Below are 26332 nucleotides of genomic sequence, written 5' to 3' on the forward strand. Positions count from 1 at the left end.
GGGCAGGTCCGGCAGGCCGTCGGGCGGCGAGTGGAAGGGCGTGGCCGCGGCGCCGCCGAGCGCGAGCGCGACGACGCGCGGCTCGGGGCCCTCCGGCGGCCCGTAGTGCTCGCGGCCGCCGCCGACGAGGCCGCCGGCCGTCCGCGCGCCGACGGCCGCGCCGCACGCGTCCGCGGCCGCTCGCGCGACGAACGCCGCGTCGCTCGCGTCCGTGAGCCACAGCAGCGCGTCGGGCGCGCCGGCGGCCGCTATTTCTTTGGCGAACTCGGCGCCGAGCGCCGCGGGAGTCGGAGCGCGGCACGCGATGGAGCGGAGCAGCATGTTGTGGTTGTGCCGCCACCTGTTGCACACCACGTCGTAGGAGGCGTCGCGCGCTGGTGCAGCGCTTAAATCTAGGACGGTAGACGCGTCGCGCTGTTGCACACCACGTCGCAGGAGGCGTCGCGCGCTGGTGCAGCGCTTGAATTTAGAACGGTAGACGCGTCGCGCGCTGCGTCAAAACGCGCTCATAGCCAGCGCAGAGCTGCGAAACCTTCACTGGTTGACCTTTTTACTACACGCCAGCGTGCCTTAGGCGAAGGGGTTCGACGCGGAGTACTGGGGCGGCGCGTCGCCGGGCGGCGGCGGCGGCTCCTGGGCGTAGACCGCGGGCTCGGCGAGGGGCTCGCCCGCGTAGGCCGGCGGCGCCTCCGGGAGGGGCTCGACGAGGGGCTCGACGAGGGGCGCGGCCGTCGCCGCCGGGAGCACCGTCGCGTCGTCGAATTTCATGGGCGGCGCGACGGGCTCGTTGATGAGGTCGTCGTGGTAGTTGGGCGCGGCGCCGTCGAGCGCGCGGAGCGCGGACAGGAGGCGCGCCGCGGGCCCGCGCGGCGGCACGTCGCCCGCGAGCACCTGGCGCGCGCGGACGCCCGGGAAGGCGTAGTGGCGCTCGTTGACGCTGTTGCGCTCGTTGATCACCGTGCCCTCGATGGAGATGCCGGCGAAGAGGCCCTTGGAGATGGAGTAGGTGTAGATGGGCGCCAGGTTGTCGAGCGTCATCGACGCCGCGCCTTCCCGCGACGCGCCGACGGGTCCCGCGACGGCGCCGATCTGGCCGCCCAGCGAGAAGGCGCCGCCGCCGGAGAAGGACTGGAGCGCCCGGTCGTCGTTGAGCACGATCAGAAAATCCGCGACCTGCGCGCCGAACTGGAAGCCGACGGACGCGCCGACGGTGCCGATCGCCGAAGGGCCGGACCACGACCCGTCGCCGAGCCGCGCGACGACGCAGCCCGTGCCGAAGCGCGCGCTCAGCGCGAAGCCCGCCTTCGTCACGCGGAGAAACGCCAGGCCCCGCGCGCGGCGGAGCACGTGCGTCGGCGGGCCCGTCGTGGGAGACGCGAGCATCTTCGCCAAAATCCGCTCGGCCTTGTCGCACTCCTCGTCCAGTCGAAAGTTCACGAGGCCGCTGCCCAGGTCGCCCTGGGCCGTCGCGACGCGCCGCTCGACGTCGACGAGCAGGGGCCGCGCCGGGTGGCCGCGGATGGCGCTGATGCAGTCGCGGTAGCCGCCCGTGCGCCGGCCGCCGACCCCTACCACGCGGTCGTTCAGGAGCAGGCCCTTGGCGCTCGCCTCGCCGCCGGCGACGAGCGCACTCACCATGCCCTCGCCGCCGTAGTCCGACACGGTCATGCCCAGGGCCTGCGCGTTGAACTCGAAGGTGAGCACCTGGGCGCGGCCCGTCTCCTTGCCCTGGACGCCGCGGGCCAGGTCCTCGGCGCCGGCCTTGACCGAGTCGCCCACCTTCTTGAACCACGCCTCCATGGCTGGGCGGCGGCGCGGTTCCGTGCGGAGGACCTGTCTCCCGGGCGTCGACGAACGACGGCGGATCCGTGCGGAGGGAGCCGTCTACGCTGGCGCCTCGATCGATGCGCTCGAGCTTTTTTTACCACAAAGGTTTTCGCTCGCCCAAAGGTGCCGTCTCATTGCCTTTGCTCCCTCGCGCGCTGGAGCGGCCGGGCCCGCTATTCGCACGCCGTAGCAACCCTTTGAACAACGACCGCCATGCGCCGCGACCCCGTGGACCTCTTCCCCGGCGCCGCCGGTTGCCTCTTCGACACGCTGGGCGCCATGGCCGTGCTCTGGGGCCCCGGCCGCGTGAGCCGGCGCTGGTCCCAGCTCGCGCGGAACGTCGTCGGCGGCCGGTCCCACGCCGGCGCGGGCCCGGAGGCGGCGGCGCTGCTGGTGGCGTCCGACGAGTGCGAGGACGGCGTGAGCGAGGTCGCGTGCGCGCTGTCCGTGCTCGCGCGGGGCCTGCCCTGGGCGCCCGAGGCCTGCCTCGTCTTCGTCACGGAGCACTGCCGCGCCATGGCGCCGAGCCGCGGCGGCCGGTCTTTGGAGGCCGACGTCGCCGCGCGCCTGCCCAAGGAGTGCCTCGTCGTCGTCGCGTCGACGGACGGCGTGCTGGGACCGACGCCCTCCGGCGAGCTCGCGGAGCTCTGGGACGCCGAGGGCTGCGCCTGCTTGTTATTACGAGCGGGCCTGGGCTGCCGGCCGCCGGCGCTCTGCGTCGTGCCGGACCGGCCCCGGAAGCCCGCGCGGCCCGACGCGCTGCACGCGACGCAGTCGCTCGTCGCCGGCGGGTTGCGGGACGCGCCGCACCGGTTCCGCGACGCGGCCGCGGACGCCGCGGCGACGGCCGCGGCGGGGAGCGGCGTGCGCGTCGCCCAGGCCGTGCGCGAGGCCTACGGCACGCCCAAGTTCCGCGGCGCCGCGCACCTGAAGGCCGCGTTCGTCGAGCGGTGGTTTGACGCGACGCGCGCGGCGCCCGAGGACCTGCACGTCGTGCTCTGCGGCGACACGTCCACGGCGCGCGCCGTCGTCGCGTCGCCGTCGGGCCGGGGCGCCCACGGGCCCCTCGTCGGCGGCTGCGTCGCGGGGTCCGACGAGCTTTTGGGAGGCACGGCGCGCGACCTCCGGCCCGCGGCCGTCGTCGCGCTCTCGCTGCGCGGGGCCGGCGACGCGCGCGCGTCCGCCGCGGCGACGGTCAACGACGGCGCCGGCAAGGTCGCCTACACGGACCTCTGCCGCGCGGCGCTCCGCCGCGGCGGCGTCGCGGCGCCGGGCGGCCGCGGCGTGCGGCCCGCGCTCGCCGTCGTCGCGACGTGCGTCGCCCGGGGGCCACAGTTCCACGGCGGCGAGAGGGACGTCGAAGCCCGCGCGCACGCGGAGCTCCTGGGAGCCGTGCCGCTCGTCGGCTTCCTCGCGAACGGCGAGCTAGGGCCGCGGAACGCGCCGGCGACGTGGCGCGAGGAGGACGGCGAGAGCGACGGCGAGGGAGCGCCGACGGACTACGCGCTTCACGCGTACACGACGTGCCTCGGCTTCCTCGGCGGGCGCGCGCGCTGACGGGGCGCCCCTCGCGGCGCTAAGGATCCCGCGTGCCGACGAGCCGCGCATCTTAGGGCCCCCAGTTCGGGAGCTCGCCGCGCATCTTACGACCCCCAGTTCGGGAGCTCGAGGATCTGGGACGCGCCCAGGTAGGGCGGGAGCTCGAGGCCGTACTTCTCGGCGACGCGCGGCGGCACGAAGCGGCCGCCGACGTAGTGCCTCCCGGCGAAGTGGGAGGCGCACTTCTTCGGCGCCGTCAGCGACACGAGGACGTCCGGCGCGAGCTTCACGGGCCCCGTGGGCCCGTCCTCGACGTGCCAGCCGCTCGGCGTGTCCACGGAGACGAGGGGCGTCGACGTGCGCTCGAGGTCGCGCAGGATTTCGTCGAACGGCGCGCGCGGTTCGCCGTAGAAGGAGAAGCCGAAGACGGCGTCGAGGACGACGTCGAAGCCCGCCGTGTCGGGCATGGCGTCCTCCACGGGGATGCGCAGGTCCTCGCACTGCTTGACGAGGTTGCGGAAGAGCGGCCGGTCCGGGCGCTTCGGGTAGACGACGCGCACGTTCCGCGCGCCGAAGTGCCACAGGTGCCGCGCGGCCACGAGGCCGTCGCCGCCGTTGTTGCCCGGCCCGGCGACGATCAGGATGCCGTCGGCGGCGGGGTAGGCGTCGCGCACGGCGCAGGCGACGCTCAGGCCCGCGAGCTCCATGAGCTGGTCGATGCTGAAGCCCGGGCTCTCCATGAGGTCCACGTCCAGCGCGATGGCCGCCTCCTGGCCGAGGAGCGTGACGCCCTTGCGCGACGTGAGGGTGCTCATGCCTCGGCACGCGTGGCGCGTGAGGAAGAAGAGGCCGATGGCTTTGCGCATCGATGAGGCGCCTCGCAGGTCGGAATTGCCACACCAACAATCGGCGAATCGCTTCATCATTGCCCAGAGCTGACGCGACGAGCAATCTCGTCGGGCATGGCACGGCTCGCAATGCGCATCGTCGCGGTCCTCATAGCCACAACGACAGCGCTGTCGCCGCGCACGGACCACCCGCGACGCCGCGCCACCGCCGCGATCCCGCAGAACAGCTGCGACCGCCGCGGCTTCGGCGCCCTGGTCGTCGCCGCGCCCGTCGCGGCGGCGAGCCGCGCCGCCGCCGCGGACCAGTACTACGACTCGCGGCCGCAGCTCGACGAGGTCGCCGGCCTCGTCGTGCTGCGCGTGGCGCAGGTCGCGGACTTCCAGGAGAAGCTGCTCCGCGAGGTCGCCAAGGGCACGGACCTCGGCGTGCCCGTGACGCCGCAGCAGTTCATCTTCGGCACGGAGCTGCTGCTGCGCAACTCGAACATCGACGGCAACATCAAGCTCATGATCAAGAGCGAGGTGCCGCGGGACTCCAAGGAGCTCGCCATCGCGCGCGCGCCCGTCGTCATGAACGATCTGACGGCGATCACGGACCGCGCGAAACAAGTGCGGACGCCGCTCCTCTCCGGGCGCGACGCGTCGGACATCGCGGACCTCTACGCCCAGTTCCGGCGCGACCTGCTACTCCTCTTCGCGACGCTGCCGCCGGACCTGCAGAAGCGCTACAGCGGCTACGCGGACGCGCTCCTCGCCTACGAGAAGGACCTGAGCAAGAACTGCAAGGGCGGCGCGTCCGGCGGCTGCCTCGAGGAGGAGGCGCCGGAGGCGCCGCCGGCCGGCGGCGACGCGCGGCCCAAGGCCGGCGCCGCGCCCAAGGCCCTCGAGGCCGCGCTCGCGGCGCCCGCCGAGGCCGCGCCGCCGCCGCCGCCGGAGCCGTGGTCGCCGCCGCCCTACAAGCCCGCGCGGGGGTCCTTCGCGGACATGGCGTCGAGGTACTAAACACTCTGCGGAACTTTGAAGCTTAAGGTGGCGCTGCCGGACGAGCGCCCGGGCCCCGTCCCGGCTGACCGACGCCGGCGGCGCCGCGTGACCGCCGGCATCCCGCCGACGAGCTCCCGAGTAAAAAAAAAAGGAAGAAAGGGTGTTAATCGTCTGGTGAATTGGATTGGTGGTGCAGAGAAGCGGACTGTGGTGAATCTGTGGTGTCCAATGAATTGGGGGGATTCGTGCTGAATTGTGGTGTTCAGTATGCAAATTGGGGGTGTCGTTGCGGGCGTCCTCTTCGGGGCCGATTGGTGCTGCATTCGTGTGTGTGTGAGTCTGAATTGGTCGCGTGTGCGGGGTCTAGTGGAGGTGGATGTCGATGGCGCCGCCGTCCTGGCTGATGTTGGGCATGCGGCCTGCCAGGCCGTGGATGTTGATCTGGCTGCCGTCACGTAAAACGACGGCGGTGACGCCGTCGTCGAGGTCGCGGTCCGGGGCGCCGGCCCAGTCGCAGCCGACGCTCGCGTAGGCCGCGCAGCCGTAGTCTGCGTCCACGGATAGCACCGCGTCGCCGTCGCCGTCCGTCATCTTGTCGAAGTCGAGGACGCAGTCGTCGAAGTCGATGGTCTTGTTGGGCACGGCCTCGACGACGTGCTTCTGCGCGTCCCAGAGCTCCATGCCGCCGTCGTCGGCGGGCGGAACGGCGCGCTTGAGCGCGCCCGCGCGGCGGATCGCGACGTTGTACGCGGCCTTGGCGATGGCGACGAGGACCGCGGCGTTCGTGCACGCGTTCACGGCGGCGATGGCGCCGCCGCCGCGGGCGAGCGCGTAGATCTTGAGCGCGAGCTGGGCCGCGGCGGCCGCGGACGTCGTCGCGACGGCCGCGACGGCCAGGGGCGAGTCGCGGAAGCCGTAGCGCTCGACGGCCGGGCCGCGGGGCCGCCGCTTCCGGACGATGCGCGCCTCCCGGAGGAAGCGCCCCGACCCGTCAGCGTCGAAGGCGACGACGGCGTCGACGGCGGGCGCGCGCGGGCGCGACGCGGTCGCGGGCGACACGCAGATCTCCGTCTCGCCGTGGTCGTAGGCGACGTCGAGCGCGCCGTCGACGCCGACGTGGACGACGCGGCCCGCGAGCTTCCCGTCGCCGACCTCGACGCGCGCGCCCGGGCGCAGGGGCCGGTCGCCCTCCTTGCGCTTCTCCGCGCCGACCCTGTCCTTGTCGCGCGCGCGGAGCAGCTCCTCGCGGACGGCGGGGACCACGGTGCCGTCCTCGAGCTCGACGTCGTAGCGGTCCCGGGGGAAGACGCGCGCCCAGGGCAACACGATGGCGACCTCGAGCTTGGAGGCCGTCGCGAGCGCGAGCGCGAGCGCCCAGAGCGGGCCGTGCTTCGAGGCCGCGCCCGCGTCCATCGCGCCCCGCCGGCGGACGAGGCGCAGGAGCGCCGGAGCGTTGGCCAGCGCGTGCGCCGCGAGGAGCGCGGCGGCGAGCGGGAAGAGGGCGGCGTCGCCGTAGGAGTCGCAGGCGAAGAGCACGTCGCAGGCGGAGTCGACGGCGCCGCCGAGGAGCGCCGCGCGCGCGACGGCCGGGAACGGCACGCGGCGCGGCCCCGCGGGCGCCGCGCGCGGCGCGACGACGACGACGGCGGCGACGGCCGCGGCGACGAGGATTGCGAGAAGCGGGCAGAGCCCGACGCCGATGCTCGCGACGAGCACGCCGCCGTCGGCGTCGCTCTTCGCGCGGCCCGGGGGCGTCGTGGGGGGCGGCGTCGGCGCGCCCGTCGCCGTGGGGCTCACCGACGTCGGCGCGCCCGTCGCCGTGGGGCTCGCCGACGTCGGCGCGCCCGTCGCCGTGGGGCTCACCGACGTCGGCGCCGGGGACGCCGAGGGCGACGCGGAGGACGGCAGGGGCGACGGGAGGAACGTCGGCGCGGACGAGGGCTCGCGGAAGCAGCGGCTCAGCATCTTCGAGTCCGGCACGGACGGCTCGGAGGACCCGGCGGCGTTGACCGCGACGATGGCGATGTTGACCCGCACCCAGCAGGGGAGCCGGGCGCCGAGCGTGAACTGGTGCGCCCGCGGCTCGCGGCGGCCGTAGCGCGCGAGGAGCTCCTCCTTGACCCTCGCGAGCTGCTCCTCCGTCGCGTTCGCGAGCTGCTCCAACCGCGTCGCGAGGCGGCGGCGCGCGTCGTAGGTGTAGAGCGCCGCGGTCGTGACGTTCGTCGAGTTCGTCTCCATGTCGTAGAGCATGAAGCTCGAGGGCTCGCCGCCGTAGCCGCTGTCGACCCAGGTCACCGCGGACGTGTTGTCGTTGAGCGTGACGTTGACGGGCGCCTCCGGCGGGAGCATCGGGATCGTCGGCGCGTTCGACGGCGTCGACGACGTCGGCGGGGAGGACGGCGCGGACGTCGTCGGCGACGGGGACGGCGCGCCGGGGGCGACCGGCGCGGGCGAGAACGTCGGCGCGCGCGACGGCCACGCGCACAGGTTCGACTCGCCGCCGAAGACGAAGTTGCGGCCGCGGTCGGCCCAGCAGGTCTCGCAGGGCGCCGCGAGGTAGACGTCGAAGGACGACCGGGGGCACTTGAAGACGAACATGATGGCGCGCGCGGACTGGTCCACGGGGAAGTAGGCGTCGAGGCCGCTGCTCGCGCATTGGTCGCAGTCGCCGCAGGCCACGGCGCCCAGGTTGTTCGCGTCCGTCGGGTTGTCGCAGAGGAAGCCCGGTCGGAGCGCCGCGAACGTCGTCGACGAGACCGCGCGCGTGCCGTCGCACGACGTCTCCGACGCGTAGACGACGAGATCGTCGCCGCCGACGTAGTCGTCGAACATATCGTCGTCGACGCAGATGGCCTCGGAGTGCTTCGCGAAGTCCTTCTGCCGGTCGATGTCGAACCAGGTGAAGTAGAACTTGTCGAGGACGACCTCGTCGTCCGTCTCCGAGTCCACGAGCGAGAACTTGAGCGCCGCCGTCGTGTTGTCGGCGACGTTGATCTGGCCGAAGCTGCCTGATTTGCCCATGTATTCAACGTGCGCCACCGTCAGGCTCCCCGAGACGACGAGGTCGACGCCGCGGCCCTCGTGGTAGCCCACGGGCGAGTATCGCAGGACGCCGCCGTCGCCGAGCGTGTCCTCGACGACGTCGGCCGTCTCGACGGAGATCTGGAACGCGCCGCCGTTGCAGACGTCCCAGTCCGAGCAAGACGTCGGCGCCGCGGTCTCCGTCGACGGCGCGAGCGTCGACGGCGCGCGCGTCGTCGGCGCGCCCGTCGGCGGGGCCGTCGGCGCGCCCGTCGGCGCGGTCGACGGCGCCGCGGTCGTCGGCGCGTTCGACGGCGCTATGGTCTTCGTGACGACGGTGCCGACGTCGCAGACCGTCGAGCCCACGAGCGTCTCGTTGTCGAGCACGGCCGCGAGCGTCTGCTCGATGACGTGGGCGTACTGGTAGACGCTGCCCGCGCCGTCGCCCGAGTACTCGACGAGCTCTTCGGCGAGGACGACGACGGTGACGCGGTACGTCGTCAGGACCGCGGTGTAGTTCGTCACGCACGTGGCGCCGGCCTCGTCGAGGCGCCGCGCGGCGGCGGCGCTCGCGTTGACGCGCTCGGAGTCGCAGGTGAGGTTCGACACCGCGTCGACGCTGACGCCGACGACGGCGGCGACGTAGGCCTCGGCGATGACCTCGCCGTCGGCCGTCTGCACGGCGCTGCACGCCGAGTCGCTCGCGTTGATGACCGTCAGGTTCGTCCCGTTGCCCGCCGCCGCCGTCCAGATGACGTCGATCTCGACCGTCGCCGCGGTGGGCGCGGCCGAGGGCAGGGACGTCGTCGGCGTCGCGGTCGGCGTCGAGGTCGTGGGCGTCGCGGTCGTCGTTGGCTCGGAACTCGGCCGGTCTAGGCTCGGGTCCCCGTCGTCGTCGTCCGCGGCGGTCGGCGCTGCGCTCGGCGCGGTGCTCGGCCGCGGCGTCGGCGCCGGCGACGGCGTCGCCGTCGTCGGCGCCGCCGTCGGGTGCGGCGTGTAGGAGACGTCGACGACGCATGAGTCCGACGCGCAGGTCCCGTCGGCGCACGCGAGCGTCAGCGTGTACGTGTTCACCTCCGCGTCCGCGGAGACGACGACGGAGTGCGACTCGTCGTTGGCGATCGTGTTGCTGGCGACGACGGCGCCGTCGGACGTCGCGACCGTGACGGTCACGTCCTCGCAGGCCGCCGCGTCGCCGCGGTACTCCCACGAGAGCGCGCACTCGACGCCCGCGACGCACGTGAAGAGAGTGCCGACGTCGACGATGCCGACGGAGCAGCCCGTCGGCGCCCAGCTCGGCGACGGCGTCGGCGCGGACGCGGGCTCGACGGAGGGCGACGCCGTCGGCGCGCGGCTGGGAACCGAGGTCGTCGGCGACACCGTCGTCGGCTCGGGGCTCGGCGGGAACGTGTACGAGACGTCGAAGGTGGCGCTGTCCGAGGCGCACGTGCCGTCCGAGCACGCGAGCGTGATGTCGTAGGTGCTGACCTCGGCGCTGCCCGGGACGACGATGGTGTGCGACCCGTCGTTGTCGAGCGCGCTGCCGTCCACGGTGCTGCCGTCGGCGGTGTTGGTGACCGTCGCCACGATCGACGCGCACGACGCGCCGTCGCCCTGGTAGTCCCAGGTCAGCGTGCACTCGACGCCCGAGACGCACGTCATCGACGAGCCGATGCTCACGACGCTCAGGAAGCAGCCCGTGGGAGCGGCCGTCGGCTCGGGCGTGGGGGCGGGCGTCGGCTCGGGGCTCGGCTCGGGCGTGGGAGACGGCGTCGGGCGCGGGTGAGGGGAAGGCGTAGGCCTCGGCGTGGGCTCGACGGACGGAGTGGCCGTCGGCCGATACGACGGCTTGGACGTCGTCGGCGAAAGCGTCGTCGGCTCGGGGCTCGGCGGGAACGTGTACGAGACGTCGAAGGTGGCGCTGTCCGAGGCGCACGTGCCGTCCGAGCACGCGAGCGTGATGTCGTACGTGCTGACCTCGGCGCTGCCCGGGACGACGATGGTGTGCGACCCGTCGTTGTCGAGCGCGCTGCCGTCCACGGTGCTGCCGTCGGCGGTGTTGGTGACCGTCGCCACGATCGACGCGCACGACGCGCCGTCGCCCTGGTAGTCCCAGGTCAGCGTGCACTCGACGCCCGAGACGCACGTCATCGACGAGCCGATGCTCACGACGCTCAAGAAGCAGCCCGTGGGGGCGAGGCTCGGCGCGGGCGTCGTCGGCGACGGGCTCGGCGCGGGCGCGGGCGCGGGCGTCGGCGCGGGCGTCGGCGCGGGCGACGTCGGCGTCGGCGCGGGCGTCGGCGCCGCCGTCGTAGGCGCCGGCGCGGGCGCGGCCGTCGGCGCCGCGGCGGGAACGGCCGTCGGCGCGCCCGACGGCTCGGACGTCGGCGCGGGGGTGTACGAAACGTCGAAGCCGACGCTGTCCGAGGCGCAGGATCCGTCCGCGCACGCGAGCGTGAACGTGTACGAGCTGACCGCCGCGCTTCCCGGGACGACGTGCGAATGCGAGCCGTCGTTGTCGATGGTCTCGCTCGCGATGGTGCTCCCATCGCTGGGGTCTTGGACGCTCGCGACGACCGACGTGCACGACGAGCCGTCGCCTCGATAGTCCCAGGTCAAAATGCACGCCACGTTCGAGACGCACGTCATCGACGTGCCGATGCTGACGACCGTCGGAACGGACGTGGGGACGCTCGACGGGACGGACACGGGGCTCGCGGACGGCGGCGCGCTCGGGGCCGAGGAGGGCGACGCGCTCGGCGACGCCGAGGGGCACGCTGTCGGTAGGGCCGAGGGCTCGGGCGTTGGTAGGGCCGTGGGCGCGGCCGTCGGAGCGGCCGTGGGCGCGGCCGTCCCGGGGGGGGTCGGAGCGACCGTGGGGGGGGTGGGCGCGGCCGTCGGAGCGGCCGTCGGAGCGACCGTGGGCGCGGCCGTCGGAGCGGCCGTCGGAGCGGCCGTGGGCGCGGCCGTCGGAGCGGCCGTGGGCGCGGCCGTCGGCGCGGCCGTCGGCGCTGCCGTGGGCGCTGCCGTCGGCGCGGCCGTGGGCGCGGCCGTCGGAGCGGCCGTGGGCGCGGCCGTCCCGGGGGGGGTCGGAGCGACCGTGGGCGCGGCCGTCGGAGCGGCCGTCGGAGCGGCCGTGGGCGCGGCCGTCGGAGCGGCCGTGGGCGCGGCCGTCGGCGCGGCCGTCGGCGCTGCCGTGGGCGCTGCCGTCGGCGCGGCCGTGGGCGCGGCCGTCGGAGCGGCCGTGGGCGCGGCCGTGGGCGCGGCCGTCGGCGCTGCCGTGGGCGCTGCCGTCGGCGCGGCCGTCGGCGCCACCGAGGGCGAGCACGCTGGGGCCTCCGGCGCCGCCGTCGGCGCCGGCGCCGGCGCCGAGTTGCACGCGGCTAGCAACGTAAGTTCCACGTAAGCTCCGATGCTGCTCTCGAGCTCGCCCTCCATCGCGTCAATGAACAGGTCCGGGGTCGACGCCATCAGCTCGAAGACCTTCTCGTACTCTTGGCCGTTCATGTAGTTCTTCACGCCCACGACCGTCGTCGAGAAGTTCGTTCTCGCGTTGAATCTTTCCGCGACGTGAGCGGCGCATTGGCAGGACGTGGCCTTTTTGTAATTGTTGTTGTTTGGGCAATCATCAGCTTTGATGAACGGGCGTCCCTCGGCCACGCAGCTCGTCGCATCGCACGTGTTGTATTCCGCGCATTCCGCTCTGCAATTCATCGCATCGATAGTCAGGAACGTTTCGGCGTCGCTAGCCAGCAGCTTTTCTTCGTCGTCGCAGGCTGCGGATGCCGTATTCGGCGCGCCGTCGGTGATGAGCACGTGAGACTTGAACGGCGAATCGACGGGATCCAGCAACTCCGCGGCTAGCTGGAAACCTTCGGGGTGGTTTGTGTGCGTGTCTGACACGTCTCCATAGTCTTCTGGTATTGCGTCAGAGAAAGTGGTGTAGTCGGTCGTAAAATCTGTCACCAGTTTCGGCGAGTCATCGTGCTTCCCGTTGAACCAGTAAGCCGCCACCTTGTGCGGCTCTTTCCCATCAGCAAGCCTATCGACGTTCAAATCGAGTAACGTCGCGGCCATCTGGTTGGTGAAGTCGCGAGCAATGTCCCATCCCGTTGATGTCATCGATTTACTCGCGTCCAAGCCGAACACGAAGTACGCCGGTTCTCTGTAGCACTCGTCGATGGGGCTTCCATACGTCGGCTTGTCCGTGCACGCGGCCCCCCCCGGCGAGGGCGCGACCGTGGGCACCGCCATCAGCGCGGCCGTGGGCGCGGCCGTGGGCGCGGCCGTGGGCGCGGGCGACGGCGCGGCCGTCGTGGGCTCGGCCGACGGCGCCCGCGACGGCTCGAAGGTGGACGTGGGCGCCATGGTCGGGCAGCCGAGGATCATGCCGCTCTTGCCGGCGAAGTAGAAGATGCGGCCCGAGTTGCCGACGGAGCCCGACGTGTCGGAGTCGAGCGTGACCTCGAAAGACGCGCGGTCCTCGATGGCGAGCGTCACCGTGCGGTCCTCCTGGTTGATGGGGCAGCCCGCGGTGGTGCAGTCGTCGCAGGACACTTCTTCGAGGACCATGGGCCCGCTCGGGTTGTCGCAGCCCTTGCCGACGCCCGTCGCCTCGAAGAGGACGCTGCTCCCCGCGGTCGCGCCGTCGCAGAGCGTCGCCCGCGACGTGACGTCGACCTCGGCGTCGGCGCCGCTCGTCATGAAGTAGGACGCGACGCCGTGGGCCTCGTCGTCGATGCACAGGCTCTCGGCGCGGCCGCTGCTCATCGTGTCGAAGTCGAAGAGGGTCCAGTAGAAGCTGTCGAGCGTCACGGGCGCGTCGCCGTCGTCGGGGTCGACGAAGTCGAAGCCGAGGACGACGCTCGTGCCGATGCGCACGTTGATCTTCCCGAAGCCGTTCGCCGCGCCGTTGCAGCCGTCGCAGCTCGTCGTCGGCTCGTAGTGGGACCGGTTGGAGACGACCAAATCGATCGTCTTGCCGCGGTACGTCGCGACCGACGTGAACCGCAGCACCTGCCCCGGGGCGCTGCAGGCCACCGTCCCGCTCATCCCGCTGCCCTTGCAGTCGCCGACCACGCCGCCGAGGTTGTTCTGGGAGATGCCGCCGACGCTGAAGTCGACGTCGACGAAATCCCCCAGGCAGGTCCCCGTCGTCGTCTGCAGCAGGCGGCCCGAGCCGCCGCCGCCGCCGCCGCGCGGGAGGCCCTCCGCCCCGCGGACCGCCGCCGCACCCGAGGCGGCTGCGACCAGGACCCACGCGGCGGCACGACGGGGGAACATCGTCGATCGACTTCCAGCCCAAGCCCGCCGCCGATCAGTGCTTCCAGTGTTTCAGTGTCGCCATGCCGCGCATGTGGGGCGTAGAAGCCAGATCAATGTTTCCGGTGTTTCTATGCCCAATGGGATCTATATCTAGACTTAATAGAGTATCCTTGCTATGCCTGACCGGGTGCAACGTGCCAATGGTGCTGGCGTTACTTCGCACGACCACGCGCGGCGGGCACCGAGCGCGCTTTGAGCTCCTCGAGCGTCGCCGGGTAGACGAGCATGATGGCATTGAAAGCGCTCCTTCGAGTCGTGGGCGCAGTCCTCCTCGTCTTCGACGCGACCGCGTCGAACTGCACGGGCGACTCCGGCGACGCCTACGACTTCACGGGCCAGGCCTACGCGGGCCAGCGCGTTCTCGCGCTCGTCAACGGTAACCCGAGGTCGAGCAAGAACAAAGATGCGGGCGACAACCTCACCTGGGTGTGCTACGGCACGTACGAGGCCCGCCACACGGCCTACAGCCGCGCCATTAAGTACGGCGACTCGACGCTCATGACGACGACGTACGCGGAGGGCGTGGAGATCGTCGCCCTGCCCGTGAATCCGTCGGCGCCGGACGGGAGCGACGTGAACTGCGGCCTCGAGATGGTGAACAACGCCTACAACACGAAGCTCGACGCGCCGCTCTCCGTGGGCGCGTCGAACGTCGTCGTCTGGACGGCGGACGACGCGCTCGAGCTCGTCGACGCGGTCCCCCGGGCTTTGGGCGACCCGGCGGCGTTCGTCCTCGGCAACGACGGCGGAACCACGGACTGCACGTTCACGACGCCCCTCGGCGATTTCGTCGTCGCCGCGCGCTCGCGGGCCGTCGTCAACGTCACCGACGCCTGCGCCGCCGCCGCCGGCGGCTTCGCCGTCGCCGCGGACTGCGGCGGCCTCCGAGCTTCGGCGACGTACTGCTCCGGCGCGTTCTGCCCCGGCGCGTCGACCTACTTTGGCGTCGTCTACGACGAGGACGGCGCGGGGATCAGGCTCGAGCGGACGCAGGCGACGGCCTGCGGCAGCGTCCTGCAGCCGTGACGATTTTCGAGAGCTTTTCACCGGGAAAACGATGAAAAATCGTTACCGACGCATTTGGTAGGCCTGCGGCGACCTCGACTGCGACGCGCCGCGCCCGCCGAAGGGCGCGTGCGCCGGCGACAGCGGCCCCGCGGCCGACGGCGCCGGCCGCGTCTACGCGCAACACGTGGTCCTCGCCGTGCTCAACGCGGATCCGTCGTCGGCCTACGCGTGCTTCCGCTTCGACGACGGCGCCGCGCAATTTTCCGCGCCGGTCGCGTACGGCGCGTCGTTCCATTTCGTCGCGAACGCGACGTCCGCCGTCGCCGTCGCCGCCAAGTCCGTCGACGGCGCCGGCGACGCGTGCGACCGCGGATCTCTTTTGAACAAGCTTCAGTACCGCACGACGGCCGAATCGCTCGCGCTCGCGCCCGCGCACGTGAATTTCGTGGTCCTCACGCCGGCGCCGAAGCTCCTCCAGCTGAAGATCTTCGACACGCAGGACTTCCCGGAGGTCGACACCTTCGTGCTCGCGAACTTCGCGGAGGACGCGTCGGGCCTCGAAAACCCTTCGGCGGGCTACTGCCGCTTCGTCGACGCGTCGGGCTACGTCGGCGCCGACGGCCTCGCCATCGAGGCCTACTCCTTCTACGAGGACGTCTGCGACCGCGTCGCCGCCGACGGGGGCTACGAGACGATGCGCGCCGACTGCAAGAGCTTCGACCCCAGCGGCGCCAGAGTCGTCTCGACGGCGGCGACCTTCTGCGCGGACGCGTTCTGCCCCGGGAGCGCGACGCTCTTCGCGACGCTCGACGACGGCGAGGGCGGCGTCTTCGTCGCGCGCGCGCTCGGCGCGCCCTGTGGGAAAGGCCACTGCGGCTCGGCGTAAGGAGGTTCTTACCGGGCGTCGAAGCGAACCCGGGCGGGGATCTTGGGTCTTGGGTCTTGGCGCATCGCACGCGGCCTCAGGGCCGGACGCGCTTCGCGGGCGGCTCGTCCTCGAGGAAGTTGGCCATGTCGATGCCGTCGAAGTAGCTCTCGACGGGCGCCTCGACGACGGGCGGCGGCGGCGCGGCGGGCGCCGGCGGCGGCGCGGCGGGCGCCGGCCGCGGCGGCGACGCGGCCCGCGGCGCGGGCGGGCCCCGCGCGGCCGGCGCGGCTCGCGGCGGTCCGCGCGGCGGCCCGCGCGGCGGCGGCGGCGACGCGCGCGGCGGCCCCCGCGGCGGCCCCCGCGGCGCGGGCGCGGCGGCCGGCGGGACGACGGCGCGCGGCGGCGGCGAGGCGGCCGGCGCGGCGGCCCCCGGCGGCCGGCGCGACGACGGCGGCCGGCGCGACGACGGCGGCCGGCGGCACGACGGCGGCCGGCGCGACGACGGCGGCCGGCGGCACGACGGCGACGGCGGGCGGCGTGATGGACCGCGCCATCGGCGGCCGGGGCGCGGGCGGCGCGGCCGCGGCGGCCGGCGGCGGCGGCGCCGTCGCCGGGCGCGGCGCGACGGGCGGCGCGGCCGCGGCGGGCCGCGGCGGCGGCGGCGACGCCGCGCGCGGCGGCGGCGACGCCTGGGGCCCGCGCGGCGGCGCCTGGGCGCCTTTGCCGGCGTTGCGGACCTCCTTGACGCGGTCCTTCGAGTAGACCATGTTGCCGAGCGCCTCGCCGAAGCAGCGGAGCGCGCGCTTCTTCGCGTCGGTGATCGCCGCCTTCTTGGCCCGGCCGATGACCTCGCCCTTGTTCCGCGCCTGGAGGCTGCTGAAGCCGAGGTCCTCGTGGTACGCCGCGTTCTCGCCGCCGGCCGCGAGCACGGTCACGCGCACGATCGCGGACACGCCGACGGACCACTGGCCCTTGACCTCCTCGCAGAAATCCATGGTGACGTCGATGATGTTCGAGCTCCAGCCGCTGAAGCCAAAGATCGTGTTCGCCATCTCGAAGACGTCGTGATTCTGGATGTAGGTGAGCTTCTGCCCGCCGGGGCCGACGCGCGACGACAGCATCTCCGCGGGCACGCCGGCGTCGAGGCGCGCCTGGATCTCGTCCATGCGCGCGTCGTGCGTGCCGCAAACCGTGTCGTCGTCGAGTGTCATCATGTCCGCCATGGCGCGCGAAGCGTTGTGTGAGACGTCGGTGACGGCTCGTAGCGCGCCGAGGGGCCCGCGGACGGCGGCGGCGTCGGCTCCGGCGGCCGCAGCGACGGTGTGGCACTCGACGACAACGGCGCCGACGGCGCGTAGCGCGGGCGACGGCGAGGACGACGGGTGCGCGGACGGTGGCAGCACAAACGCGAACGGCGTCAGAAACACGATGTCGTCGACGAGCGTGTGGGACGTGACGCGTCGAGTGGTGCGGCACCGCTGTTGGTCGCAAGCGCGCGCCCGCCGCGGAGCAAGAAGCTTCTCTCGCCATCCTGGCCGGGGGTCGAGGCTCTGCCGCCCCAGGCCTCGCCAAGCTCAATGCTTACTACTTCGTGGACCGGACCTTTGTTGTTCGGTGCTCGTTAGGGCAGTGCGAGTCCAACGCGATCAAGCGACGGCTGAGGGGCAGTGGTCCGACCGCGCCGCCTTTGCCGACTCAAGCCGACTTGGCCGGAGTTACAGGAAACGAGCAGCTTGATGGAGGCAACGATGGGAGAGCATCGCACCCGCCGTCTCCACCTCCGCTTGGCGCTTCTCATCGCAAGCACCAGCGCGTTGGCAGCGCGACGCGGCTTCGGCACCAAAGCGCCTTCGACGCGCAATGGCAAAGCCTGGCCTGCTGGAAGCGTCGCTGCGCCGGCGGCGCCGAGCTGGGCGGAGCTGAGCGCGCGCATCGATGCAACCGCAAAAAGCGCGCCGCGACACATGAATGCAACAAAAAGCGCGCCGCGACACATGAATGCAACCGCAAAAAGCGCAGACCCGTCGGTCGTCCTCTGGCGCGACGCGGCGTACTGGTGCCCCTACTGCCAGGCCGTGGAGATCGCGCTCGGCGAGCGCGCGATCGACCACGTCGTCGAGGTCGCGCCGATGCGCTGCTACGGCGCGAAGCCGCGCGCGTTCCTCGACCTCGTCGGCGACGCCACCATGCCCGTGCTCGTCGTCGACGGCGTCGTCTACCCGTCGTCGCGGTCGGCGCTGGAGAAGGTCTGCGACGAGGCGCGGTTCCCGCCGCCGCGGCACCCGCCGCTCGGCGCCTTCGCGGGCGGCTTCGCCGCCGAGCGCGAGCTGGCGACGGCCTACGGCCTCTGGCTCCTGGACAACCGCGGCGCGGCGCGCTTCCACGCGGCGCTCGACGCGGCCGAGGACGCGCTCGGCGGCGACGACTTCTTCGGCGGCGCCGCGCCGTCGTGCGCGGACGCGGCCATGGCGCCGACGCTCGAGCGGGCGGCGGCCGTCGCGGGCTACTGGAAGGGCGACGCCTCGGTGGCCGGCGGCGGCGTCGAGCTCGCGCTGCCCGAGCGGCCGCCGCCGAGGCACGCGAAGCTCCAGGCCTGGGCCGACCGCTTCGAGCGGCGGGGCCACTGGCGACGGGGCGACTGGTACACGCACGGGCACTCGCTGCCGGCCCAGCTCGGCGGGCAGTCCTTCGCCTCGACGACCATCCGGGACGCGATCGACGGCCACCGGGCTTCGCGAGAAGCCAACGAAATCGCCCGCCGCGCCGCCGCCGCGGCCCTCGCCGGCAACGCCGAGGCCTGCGTTCGCTTCGCGGCGCGCGGCTGCCGGCGCGCGACGCGACGAAAGACGGCGAGAGGCAAGGCGCCGCTCGCGGATCCCGACGTCGTCGACGTGCCCGAAGAGTCGCTCCCGGCCGTCGACGCGCTGCTTCGCATCGTCGTCGCGAGGCTCCTCGCGGACGAGGGCGCCGACGCGCTCGCCGCCGACGCCGCGCGGGCCCTGCCCGCGGCGCCCGCGGCCGCGGCGATGGCCTACCTCCGGGACCGCGTCGGCGTGCCGCGGGACATGCCGCACGCGGAGGCCCACGAGCTCCGCTGCGTGCTCGCGTGGCTGCACGACGTCCTCCTGAGGCGCCGATTTAAAAAGGACGTGACGTCATCGCCCGCCCTTGGCCGCCGCCGCGCGCGCCTCCGCGGCCGCGCGCTGCTTCTCGGCGAAGGCCGCGGGCGTGTTGAGCTTGGAGAAGGGCACGCTGACGGCGTCGTCGTCGCAGAGCGGGTAGCGGAGGGCCGTCGGCGCGTCCGCCGGGAGCGGCGCGAACTCCGCGCCGGTCGCGCACGTCGCGAGGTCGGCCTTGGCTCGCCGCGTGAGGGCCCGGACGGCGTCGAGGGCCACGTCGTGGCGGACGAGGCGCGGCGCGAGCCGCTCGGCGCCGGCCTTGACGATGTCCTCCGTGGGCATGTCGCGGTGCACGAAGACCGCGAGCGCGTCGCCGTCGACGAGGAAGCCGTCGACGGGGTAGTCGGCCGTGCGGCCCTGGATCTCGCAGCCCAGGTCCAGCAGCTCCTCGAGGGCCCCGAAGTGGACGCCGTCGCAGGTCGCCGCGAGGCCCAGCACGCATCTGCCGCCCCGGTTCACGGGGAAGAGGCCCAACAGCGTCGCGTCGTCCGTCGGGTTCGCGTTCACCTGGGCAGCACAAGAGAGATGCAACGTCGCTTCAACGTGAGTGTTCCGCGCGATCGAGTTCCGTAAAAAAGCATCCACGCTTCGAGCGCGTTCCGAGAGATGATCGCTCGTCCAAAAATCAGCCAAAACGAGTGGAAAACGGCCGAGATAGGAGCCTTTGAAGTTGGGAATTTCGCTCTCTTTTCCTGCCCTCGCGTTCACGGCCGCGTAGTAGACCGACGCGAAGGGCACGTCGCAGGGCCCCCAGCCGAGGATGGACACGGGCGTGAAGGCGCCGAAGGGCCCCGCGGGCGCCGGCGCGAAGGCGACCTGGACCCAGCGGTGCTGCTTCGCCGTGTTCAGTCGCCCGTAGAGCGCGACGCGGCCGCCCCGGGGCTCGACGGCCGCGGACAATTTGCCGTCCCACTCGCAGACGAGCACGGCGGCGCGGCCCTCGAGGCAGCCGCCGTGCGTGCCGCGCACGACGACCGCGCCGCGCGCCGCGCCGCCGTCCGCGAGCGCGCGGACGGACGGCGCGGAGAAGTGCTGCACGCCCGTGGCGCCGGACGTCGCGCGGCCGCCGTAGACGTGCACGGAGCCGTCGGTCCACTCGAGGAGCGCGAAGTTGTGGCCCGGCACGCGGATCTCGCGGTCCGACGGGTCGAGGCCGAGGCGCACCTCCCGCTCGCCGTCCGTCCGCGACCCGCCGAGCGGGTCCGGGACGCCCGGCGGCCAGGCCACGAGCACCTCCTCGGGCGCCGCGTTGGGCCAGCGGCCGTCGCGCGCGAAGAGGCGCCAGGAGCCGCCGTCGCGCGCGACGGCGAAGAACCGGAACGCGCGGCCGACGGCGAACGTCGCGACGCGCCGCGACGCGACGACGGCCTTCGACCGCGCGACCTCGGCCTCGCTCCCGAGGAAGGGCGGCGGGACCAGGGCGCAGGCGACGCTCGCGCGGCCGTCGGGCGCGCGCGCCGCGGCCGTCGCGGCGACGCGGTGCCGCGCGAGCACGCACCGGTCGCCGCCCGTGCCGTTCGACGGCAGGAAGTTGGACACGCGGCACCGCGGCCGCGTCGCGCAGAGGCGGTCGCACTCGCGCGGCAGGTTCAGCCGCCCGGGCAGCGCGTGGGTCAGCGGCTGGAAGCCCTCGTAGACGACGCCCTCCTCGCAGCGGAACAGCCGGCGCCAGTTCGCGTACTCCTCCTGGTCGTTGCGCGCGTGCTGCCGCGCCTTCTCCGAGACCTTGGCGGTCGCGGTCGCGACGATGACGGCGACGCGCCACCACCGCGACGGCATCGCGCTTGGTTTTTTTTAGGCTGCCATCTCGTTAATTATAATGTAGTGTGAGTTCTTGCAGTGGAGTTGCATTTTTTTTTCGGGAGCATGGAGCCGAGGAGACTTGCCATCAAAGCGAGGCTCGGCGCCACGGTGCGTGCCGGCCCTGACTTGGATTCCGAAGAGCTTGGAAATCTAGCGCTTGGCACATCAGTCGTCGTCGTCGAGGAGACAACTGCCAGCGGCCGGCAGCGCCTGAAGCTGGGGCAGCCCCTGGAAGGATGGATTAGCGCGCGGTGCGTCGGTCCGGCGCCGGCGCCGGTCGTCGATGAAGCGCCTCGAGAGCTTTCAGCCATCGCCGAGGTTCACGAAGCGGCGCGCGCGCGACGCGACGAGGCGCCGACGCCACCCGTCGCGGAGCTCCCTCCGCGGCCGGCGGCTCCGCTCGCGCCGCGGCCGGCGGCTCCGCTCCCGCCGCGGCCGGCGGCTCCGCTCCCGCCGCGGCCGGCGGCTCCGCTCCCGCCGCAGCCGGCGGCTCCGCCGCGGGCCGTCCCCTCCTTCGACGACGAGGTCATCATCGACGCCAGCGTTCGCCGCGAGGCCCAAAGCCGCGTGGGGTCGCGCCTGCCCTACGAAATCGACGACGTGGAACGAATCGCGCCCGGCGTGATCTGCGTGCGGGGCTCGAACCCCTCGTACGAGACCGGTCCCGGAACGAACACGTACCTCGTCGGCACCGGCGCGGCGCGCGTACTCATCGACACGGCCGACGGGAACGAAACGTGGCGCCGACGGCTCGAACGCGTCTGCAAAAAAGAGGGCTGCGCCGTCGCGCGCGTCTTCCTGACGCATCATCACTGGGACCACTCGGGCGGTCTGAACTGGGTGCTCGGCACCTGGCCGGAGGCGTCGAAACGCCCCTGCGCGCTCGGCGACGGCGAGATCTGCGCCGACGTGCCGGGCGTCGCGTTGCGCGGCGTGCACTCGCCCGGCCACTGCAACGAGCATGTGTGCTACGAGCTCACGTCGCACGACGGCGGACTCTTCACGGGCGATTTGATGCTCGGCGAGGGCACCGTCATGATCCTCGCGCCGCCGCACGGCAGCATGGACGACTACCTCGCGTCGCTCCTCCGCGTGCGCCTCATGCGGCCCCCCGCGATCTTCCCCGGCCACGGGCACAGCGTCCGGGGGACGGCCCTGTGCTGCGCGTTCACCGAGGCATACTACCGCGTCCGCGTGCAGCGCGAGGCCCAGATCCTGTCGATGCTCGCCGCGGGCGCGGGCACCGCGGACGACGTCGTGTCCGCGCTGTACTCGAACCGGCCCGGCTTCACGCGCGAGATGCGCGCCGCGGCGACGACGACGACGAACGCGACGCTCCACCGCCTCCACCGCCTCGGCGCCTGCGCCCGGGGGAGCCACGGGCGCTGGCGGCCGGCGTAACAAACGAGTCGCGAATTGCCTACTCCGGCGCGGGCGCCACCCGCGGCGACGCCGGTGACCGGGGTGGCGCTCGGGCCTCGGCGGCGCGCCCGCGGACGCGACCTGGATGACGCGCGCGACCATGCCGCGCTCCCGGCGGTCGTTGAGGCCCGCCTCGTACATGCTCTTGCGGCTGCCCGTGTGCATGAAGCGGCTCAGGCAGGCGCAGCAGCACGTGAGCGCGAGGAGCAAGACGGCGCCGTAGATCACGTAGACGAACTCGTCGAAGGCGTCGTCGTCGTCCTCCTCGCCCGTCGGCCGCGCCGTCGGCGAGAACGTCGCCACGGAGAGCTCGACGTCCGCGAGGACGAGCGCGTCGACGTTGGCCACGGAGCGGTCGACGTCGACGTCCAGGACCAGCACCGCGGCGTCGCCGGACGCGTTGCGGTACGCCGCCTCGGATGCCAAATACGCCGCGAAGGCGCCGCTCTCCATCGACGCCGCGACCTCCGTCTTCACGGCGGCCAGCGACGCGTTGACGAAGACGTCGACGTCGTCGAGGGCGAAGGTGTCGAAGACGACCGCGTAGGTCACGCGGACGCGGTGGTTCGTGGCAGACGCCGCGTTCGCCGCCGCGGCCGCGCAGCCCTCGACGCCCGTCGCCGACGGCGCCGCGAGGCGCACGGCGGCGCAGAAGGTCGCGCCATTGGTCTCGTCCGCGTTGAAGGCCGCGGCGTAGTCGACGCTCTCCGTCGAGAGGCGCCGGCGGGCCGCGGCCGTCGCGTTCGCCGCCGTACCGTTCGCCGCGGTCGGCGCCGCCGTCGGGCCCGGCGACGGCGCAGCGGACGGCGCGGCCGTCGTCGTCAGGTCGTCGTCGCCGGAGACGAGGCCCGGCGGGTCGAGCATGGCGTCGACGCTCACGGACGCGACGTAGCGGTCCGGCGGGTACGAGACGAACGTCTCCGCGAAGCCCGGGCCCGTAGCCCCGTCGTCCGAGACCTGGGGCGCGCCGAGCACGACGGGGCACGTCTTCTTCGCCCGCGCGTCGGCGCCGTAGCACCGCACGGCGACGGCGCTCCCCGCGGAGTCGTAGGCGAAGCCGTAGCGGGGCACCAGGGTCTCCGTCGACGTGAGCTCCGTCCAGGTCGCGCCGTCGTCGCGCGTCTTGTAGGCGTGGGCCCGGCCGCCGTCGACGCCGACGGCGTCGTCCGCGGGCGCGCCGACGACGGCGACGTCGCCGGAGAGCGCGACGGCCTCGCCGAAGCGGCTCGCGAGGCCGCGCGACTCCGCGGTCGCGTCGTTGCCCGAGGGCAGCAGCGTCTGCCGCAGGGCGCCCGTCGCGGCGGAGAAGACGTAGGCCTTGCCGCGGTGCCCGCCGACGAGCACGCTCGCCCCGCTCACGGCGACGGCCGCGCCGAAGCGCTCGCTCAGCGACGGGGAGGGGGAAGCGAGCGCCGCGACGAATGTGGGGCCGACGCCGGACGTGTAGTTGTAGACGTGGGCCGCGCCGACGCCGCCGCCGGCGTCGGGCGCGCCGACGACGATCGTCGACCCGTCCGTCGCGACGGCGGCGCCGAAGCCGTCGTCGGCGCCGTCGTTCGCGATCGAGGTCTCGTTCCATTCGCCGAACGTCGCCGCCGCCGGCGCGGTCATCTCGTAGCACACGAGTTCGCGGCCGCCCGTCGTCGCCAGGAGGTAGCTCCGGCCCTGGAGGCCGAAGGTCGCCGCCGCGACGGCGGCGCCGAAGCCCGCCGCGGCCGACTCGAAGCGCGAAACCTCGGCGAAGCCGTCGACGGCGAGCGCGACGGCCGGGCCGCCGTCCTCGGACACGAAGACGAGGTCCCCGGCGACGGCGACGGCGGCGGGCCCGGCCGTGGTCCGCGCGTGGACCCAGGTCCAACTGGTGTACGTCGCGTCGCCGCGGTAGACGTGCGCGCCGCCCGTTCCCGCGACGGCCGCGACGTCGTTGGACGACCCGCCGACGGCGACCGCGCGCCCGAGCGCGTCGCCGTCCGCGCCCGTCGCGTCGTCCGCGAGGATGACGCCGCCGCTCGTGAGCTGGACGCGCGCGAAGTCCGCGAAGCCCGGGCCGGTCGACGTGATCTTGCCCGCGAGGTACTCGTACTGCGTCCCGCCGGCGACCTGTGTGCAAATCAAATCCTCAACCCGACTTCAATGTGCGCGTATTCGAAAGGGTTGACACAAGCTTTTCGACTCCGCTTCGAGAACTGGACGAGAGCAATCGATTCGTCCAAAAATCAGCCGAATCGACTTCGACTTGACCGAGCTAGAGATTTCTGAAGTTTGGCCCCGACGTCCCAGCTCACGGGTTGATTTCCACGCAGCCCGCGACGACGGCCTTGACGTTCTCCGGCGACACGGCCACGGACGCCCCGAAGAAGTCGAGGTGCTCCGGCTCCTCGACCTTGAGCGAGTCCGTGCGCGCCCACGTGCGGCCCTCGTCCGTGGACTGGAAGACGAAGACGGCGCCCGCCTCGTCGCGGCCCTGCGAGTTCCGCATCGCGCCCGCGGCCAGCAGCGACCCCGCGGCGTCGACGGCGACCCGCGACCCGAAGAGGGCATCCTCGCTGCCGATGTTCTCGATGGTCTGCGAGAGCGTCCACGCGCCCATGGGGTCGCCCTCGTCCTCGCGGCGGAAGACGTAGATCGCGTCGTCGCGGCCGCCGACGACGACGACGTGCTCCGCGACCGCGACGGACAGGCCGAAGCGCTCGAAGGCCCGGAACTTGCGCGCCGTGAGCGTCGACGTGTGCGTCCAGGTCGCGCCCGCGTCGACGCTCGCGAAGACGTAGGCGTAGCCGACGGCCATGTCGTCGCCGACGTCGCGCGACGGCGCGCCGACGGCCGCGAAGATCGCCGAGCCGCCGCGGCTGAAGCCAAAGGCCTCGCCGAAGCGGTCCGCGGACCCGGCCGGCGACTCGATCGTCGAGATGTGCGCGTAGTCTTGCGACCGCGAGTACACGTAGACGGCGCCGTAGTTGTCGACGTTCCACGCGCCGACGCCGCAGAGGTCGCCCGCGAGGGCGACGGCCTGGCCGTGCGCGTCGTCGCGGTCCGTCTCCGCCGCGTAGAGCGCGTGCGACAAGGTCCAGGCGCCCCGGCCCCCGCGGTAGACGTAGGCGGGCCCGCTCGGCGACGTCTCGACGTTCCGCGCGACGTCGTCGTCCTCGACGTCCGCGGCGCCCGTGTCCTCGTTGCCGCAGGTCCCGACGACGAGGTCCGCGTCGCCGGACCCGTCGACCGCCGGCGCCAGGGCCACGGCGCAGCCGAAGAAGGACTCGTCGAAGCCCGGCCAGGGCCGGTCCCCGAGGCCGGCCTCGGCCCAGGGGCTCCCGTCCATGACGCGCTCCTGCGCCCACGTGAGGCCGCCGTCGCTCGAGTTGTGGACGTACGCGTAGCCCCAGGCGCCCGCCGCGACGAGGCGCGCGTCGATCAGCGCCACGGTCTCGCCGAAGCGGTCGCCCCAGGAGCTCCGGCGCTTGGTCTCGCGGATGTCGAAGGGCCGGAGCGGCGCCGTCGGCGCGTTCGTCGACGGCTGCAGCGTCGACGGCCGCGCCGTCGGCCGCGGCGTCGTCGGATTGGCGCTCGGCGCGATGGTCGCCGTCGGCGACGGCGTGAAGAGCACGACGAAGGACGCGCTCGCGCTCGCCACGGAGTTGTCGGCGCAGGCCAACGACAGCGAGTACGCGTACTGGTCCGTCTCGCCCTCGACCTGGAGCGTCACGGCGCCGCCGGACCGCGCGGACTGCTTCACGGCGACGATGTCGCCCGCGTCGGACGTCACGGTGACGTCCACCGTGGGGCACAGGTCGCCGTCGCCGCGGTAGAGCCACCTGTGTGGAATTCAACCACTGGTTTGGGGGGTCCCCACCAAACTTCAGAACTCTCTATCTCGGTCAAATCGAAGTCGATTCGGCTGATTTTTGGACGAATCGATTGCTCTCGTCGAGTTCTCGAAGCATAGCCGAAGAGCTTGCGTCGAAACTGTCACATATGCTCACATTGAAGTCGGGTCGAAGATTTGAATTCCACACAGAGAGCCACGACACGAGGCAGTCGGCGTTGTTGACGCAGACGCCTCCGTCGCCGACGGCGCTCACCTCGAGGAAGGAGGCCGTGGGCCTGATCGACAGCGTCGGCGGCAGCGTCGCGACGGGCGGCGCCGACGGCAGCGGCGACGGCGCGGGCGTCGGCGCGGCGGACGGCGCCGCGGGCGCGCCGGCGGCGGCGCCGGCGCTCGGGGCGGGCGTCGGCGCCGCGCTCGGGAACGGCGACGCGTTCGGCGCGGGCGTCTCGTAGGTCGGCGACACCGTCGTCGGCGCGAAGCTCGTCGTCGGGCTCCGCGTCGGCGCGAAGCTCCGGGTCGGCACGGGCGTCGCGTACCTACGATGCACGGTGTTTTTTGCTGGGGTTCGTTCCATGGGACGCGGCGCTGCGGACGTCGGCGCATCCGTGGTCGCCGCCGCCGCCGCCGCGACGAGCAGGTAGAGCACCACCATCGCTGCAACGCAGCAGCCGCTCAGCTCATG

General features: G+C 72.9%; 6 protein-coding genes across 6 annotated transcripts in view; 1 reads left to right on the forward strand and 5 right to left on the reverse strand.

Annotated features, from left to right (window-relative positions):
- The window catches only part of AURANDRAFT_66694 (hypothetical protein), a gene marked incomplete at both ends in the record, with an annotated part of 1173 nt that extends 852 nt beyond the window's left edge, over positions 1-321 (reverse strand). The window contains one exon of the mRNA XM_009042002.1: positions 73-321. Coding sequence (XP_009040250.1) covers positions 73-321 — 249 coding nt within the window. The remainder of the gene's footprint in view (positions 1-72) is intronic.
- Positions 322-870: 549 nt separating this feature from the next.
- Positions 871-1446, reverse strand: AURANDRAFT_5712 (hypothetical protein; the record flags this gene model as incomplete). Its single annotated transcript, XM_009042001.1, has 1 exon — positions 871-1446. A coding segment is annotated over one exon (576 nt), but the record flags the coding sequence as incomplete, so codon positions are not given.
- Positions 1447-3470: 2024 nt separating this feature from the next.
- AURANDRAFT_31365 (hypothetical protein) lies at positions 3471-4181 on the reverse strand (the record flags this gene model as incomplete). The annotated part of the gene is made up of 1 exon (XM_009042000.1): positions 3471-4181. The coding sequence occupies one exon, from the start codon at positions 4179-4181 to the stop codon at positions 3471-3473; it is 711 nt and encodes a 236-aa protein (XP_009040248.1).
- Positions 4182-5561: 1380 nt separating this feature from the next.
- Positions 5562-13502, reverse strand: AURANDRAFT_66697 (hypothetical protein; the record flags this gene model as incomplete). The annotated part of the gene is made up of 3 exons (XM_009041999.1): positions 5562-9074; positions 10287-10819; positions 12350-13502. The coding sequence occupies 3 exons, from the start codon at positions 13500-13502 to the stop codon at positions 5562-5564; spliced, it is 5199 nt and encodes a 1732-aa protein (XP_009040247.1).
- Positions 13503-13769: 267 nt separating this feature from the next.
- Positions 13770-15438, forward strand: AURANDRAFT_72354 (hypothetical protein; the record flags this gene model as incomplete). The annotated part of the gene is made up of 2 exons (XM_009041940.1): positions 13770-14555; positions 14632-15438. The coding sequence occupies 2 exons, from the start codon at positions 13770-13772 to the stop codon at positions 15436-15438; spliced, it is 1593 nt and encodes a 530-aa protein (XP_009040188.1).
- A 3137-nt stretch (positions 15439-18575) lies between these two features.
- Positions 18576-25143, reverse strand: AURANDRAFT_66699 (hypothetical protein; the record flags this gene model as incomplete). Its single annotated transcript, XM_009041998.1, has 4 exons — positions 18576-19106; positions 19236-20324; positions 21906-23924; positions 24124-25143. 4 exons carry the CDS (start codon positions 25141-25143, stop codon positions 18576-18578), a joined length of 4659 nt encoding a protein of 1552 aa, XP_009040246.1.
- Positions 25144-26332: the final 1189 nt, after the last annotated feature.

This window comes from Aureococcus anophagefferens (genome assembly GCF_000186865.1).
Source record: "Aureococcus anophagefferens unplaced genomic scaffold AURANscaffold_25, whole genome shotgun sequence".
Taxonomy (NCBI): Eukaryota; class Pelagophyceae; order Pelagomonadales; family Pelagomonadaceae; genus Aureococcus; species Aureococcus anophagefferens.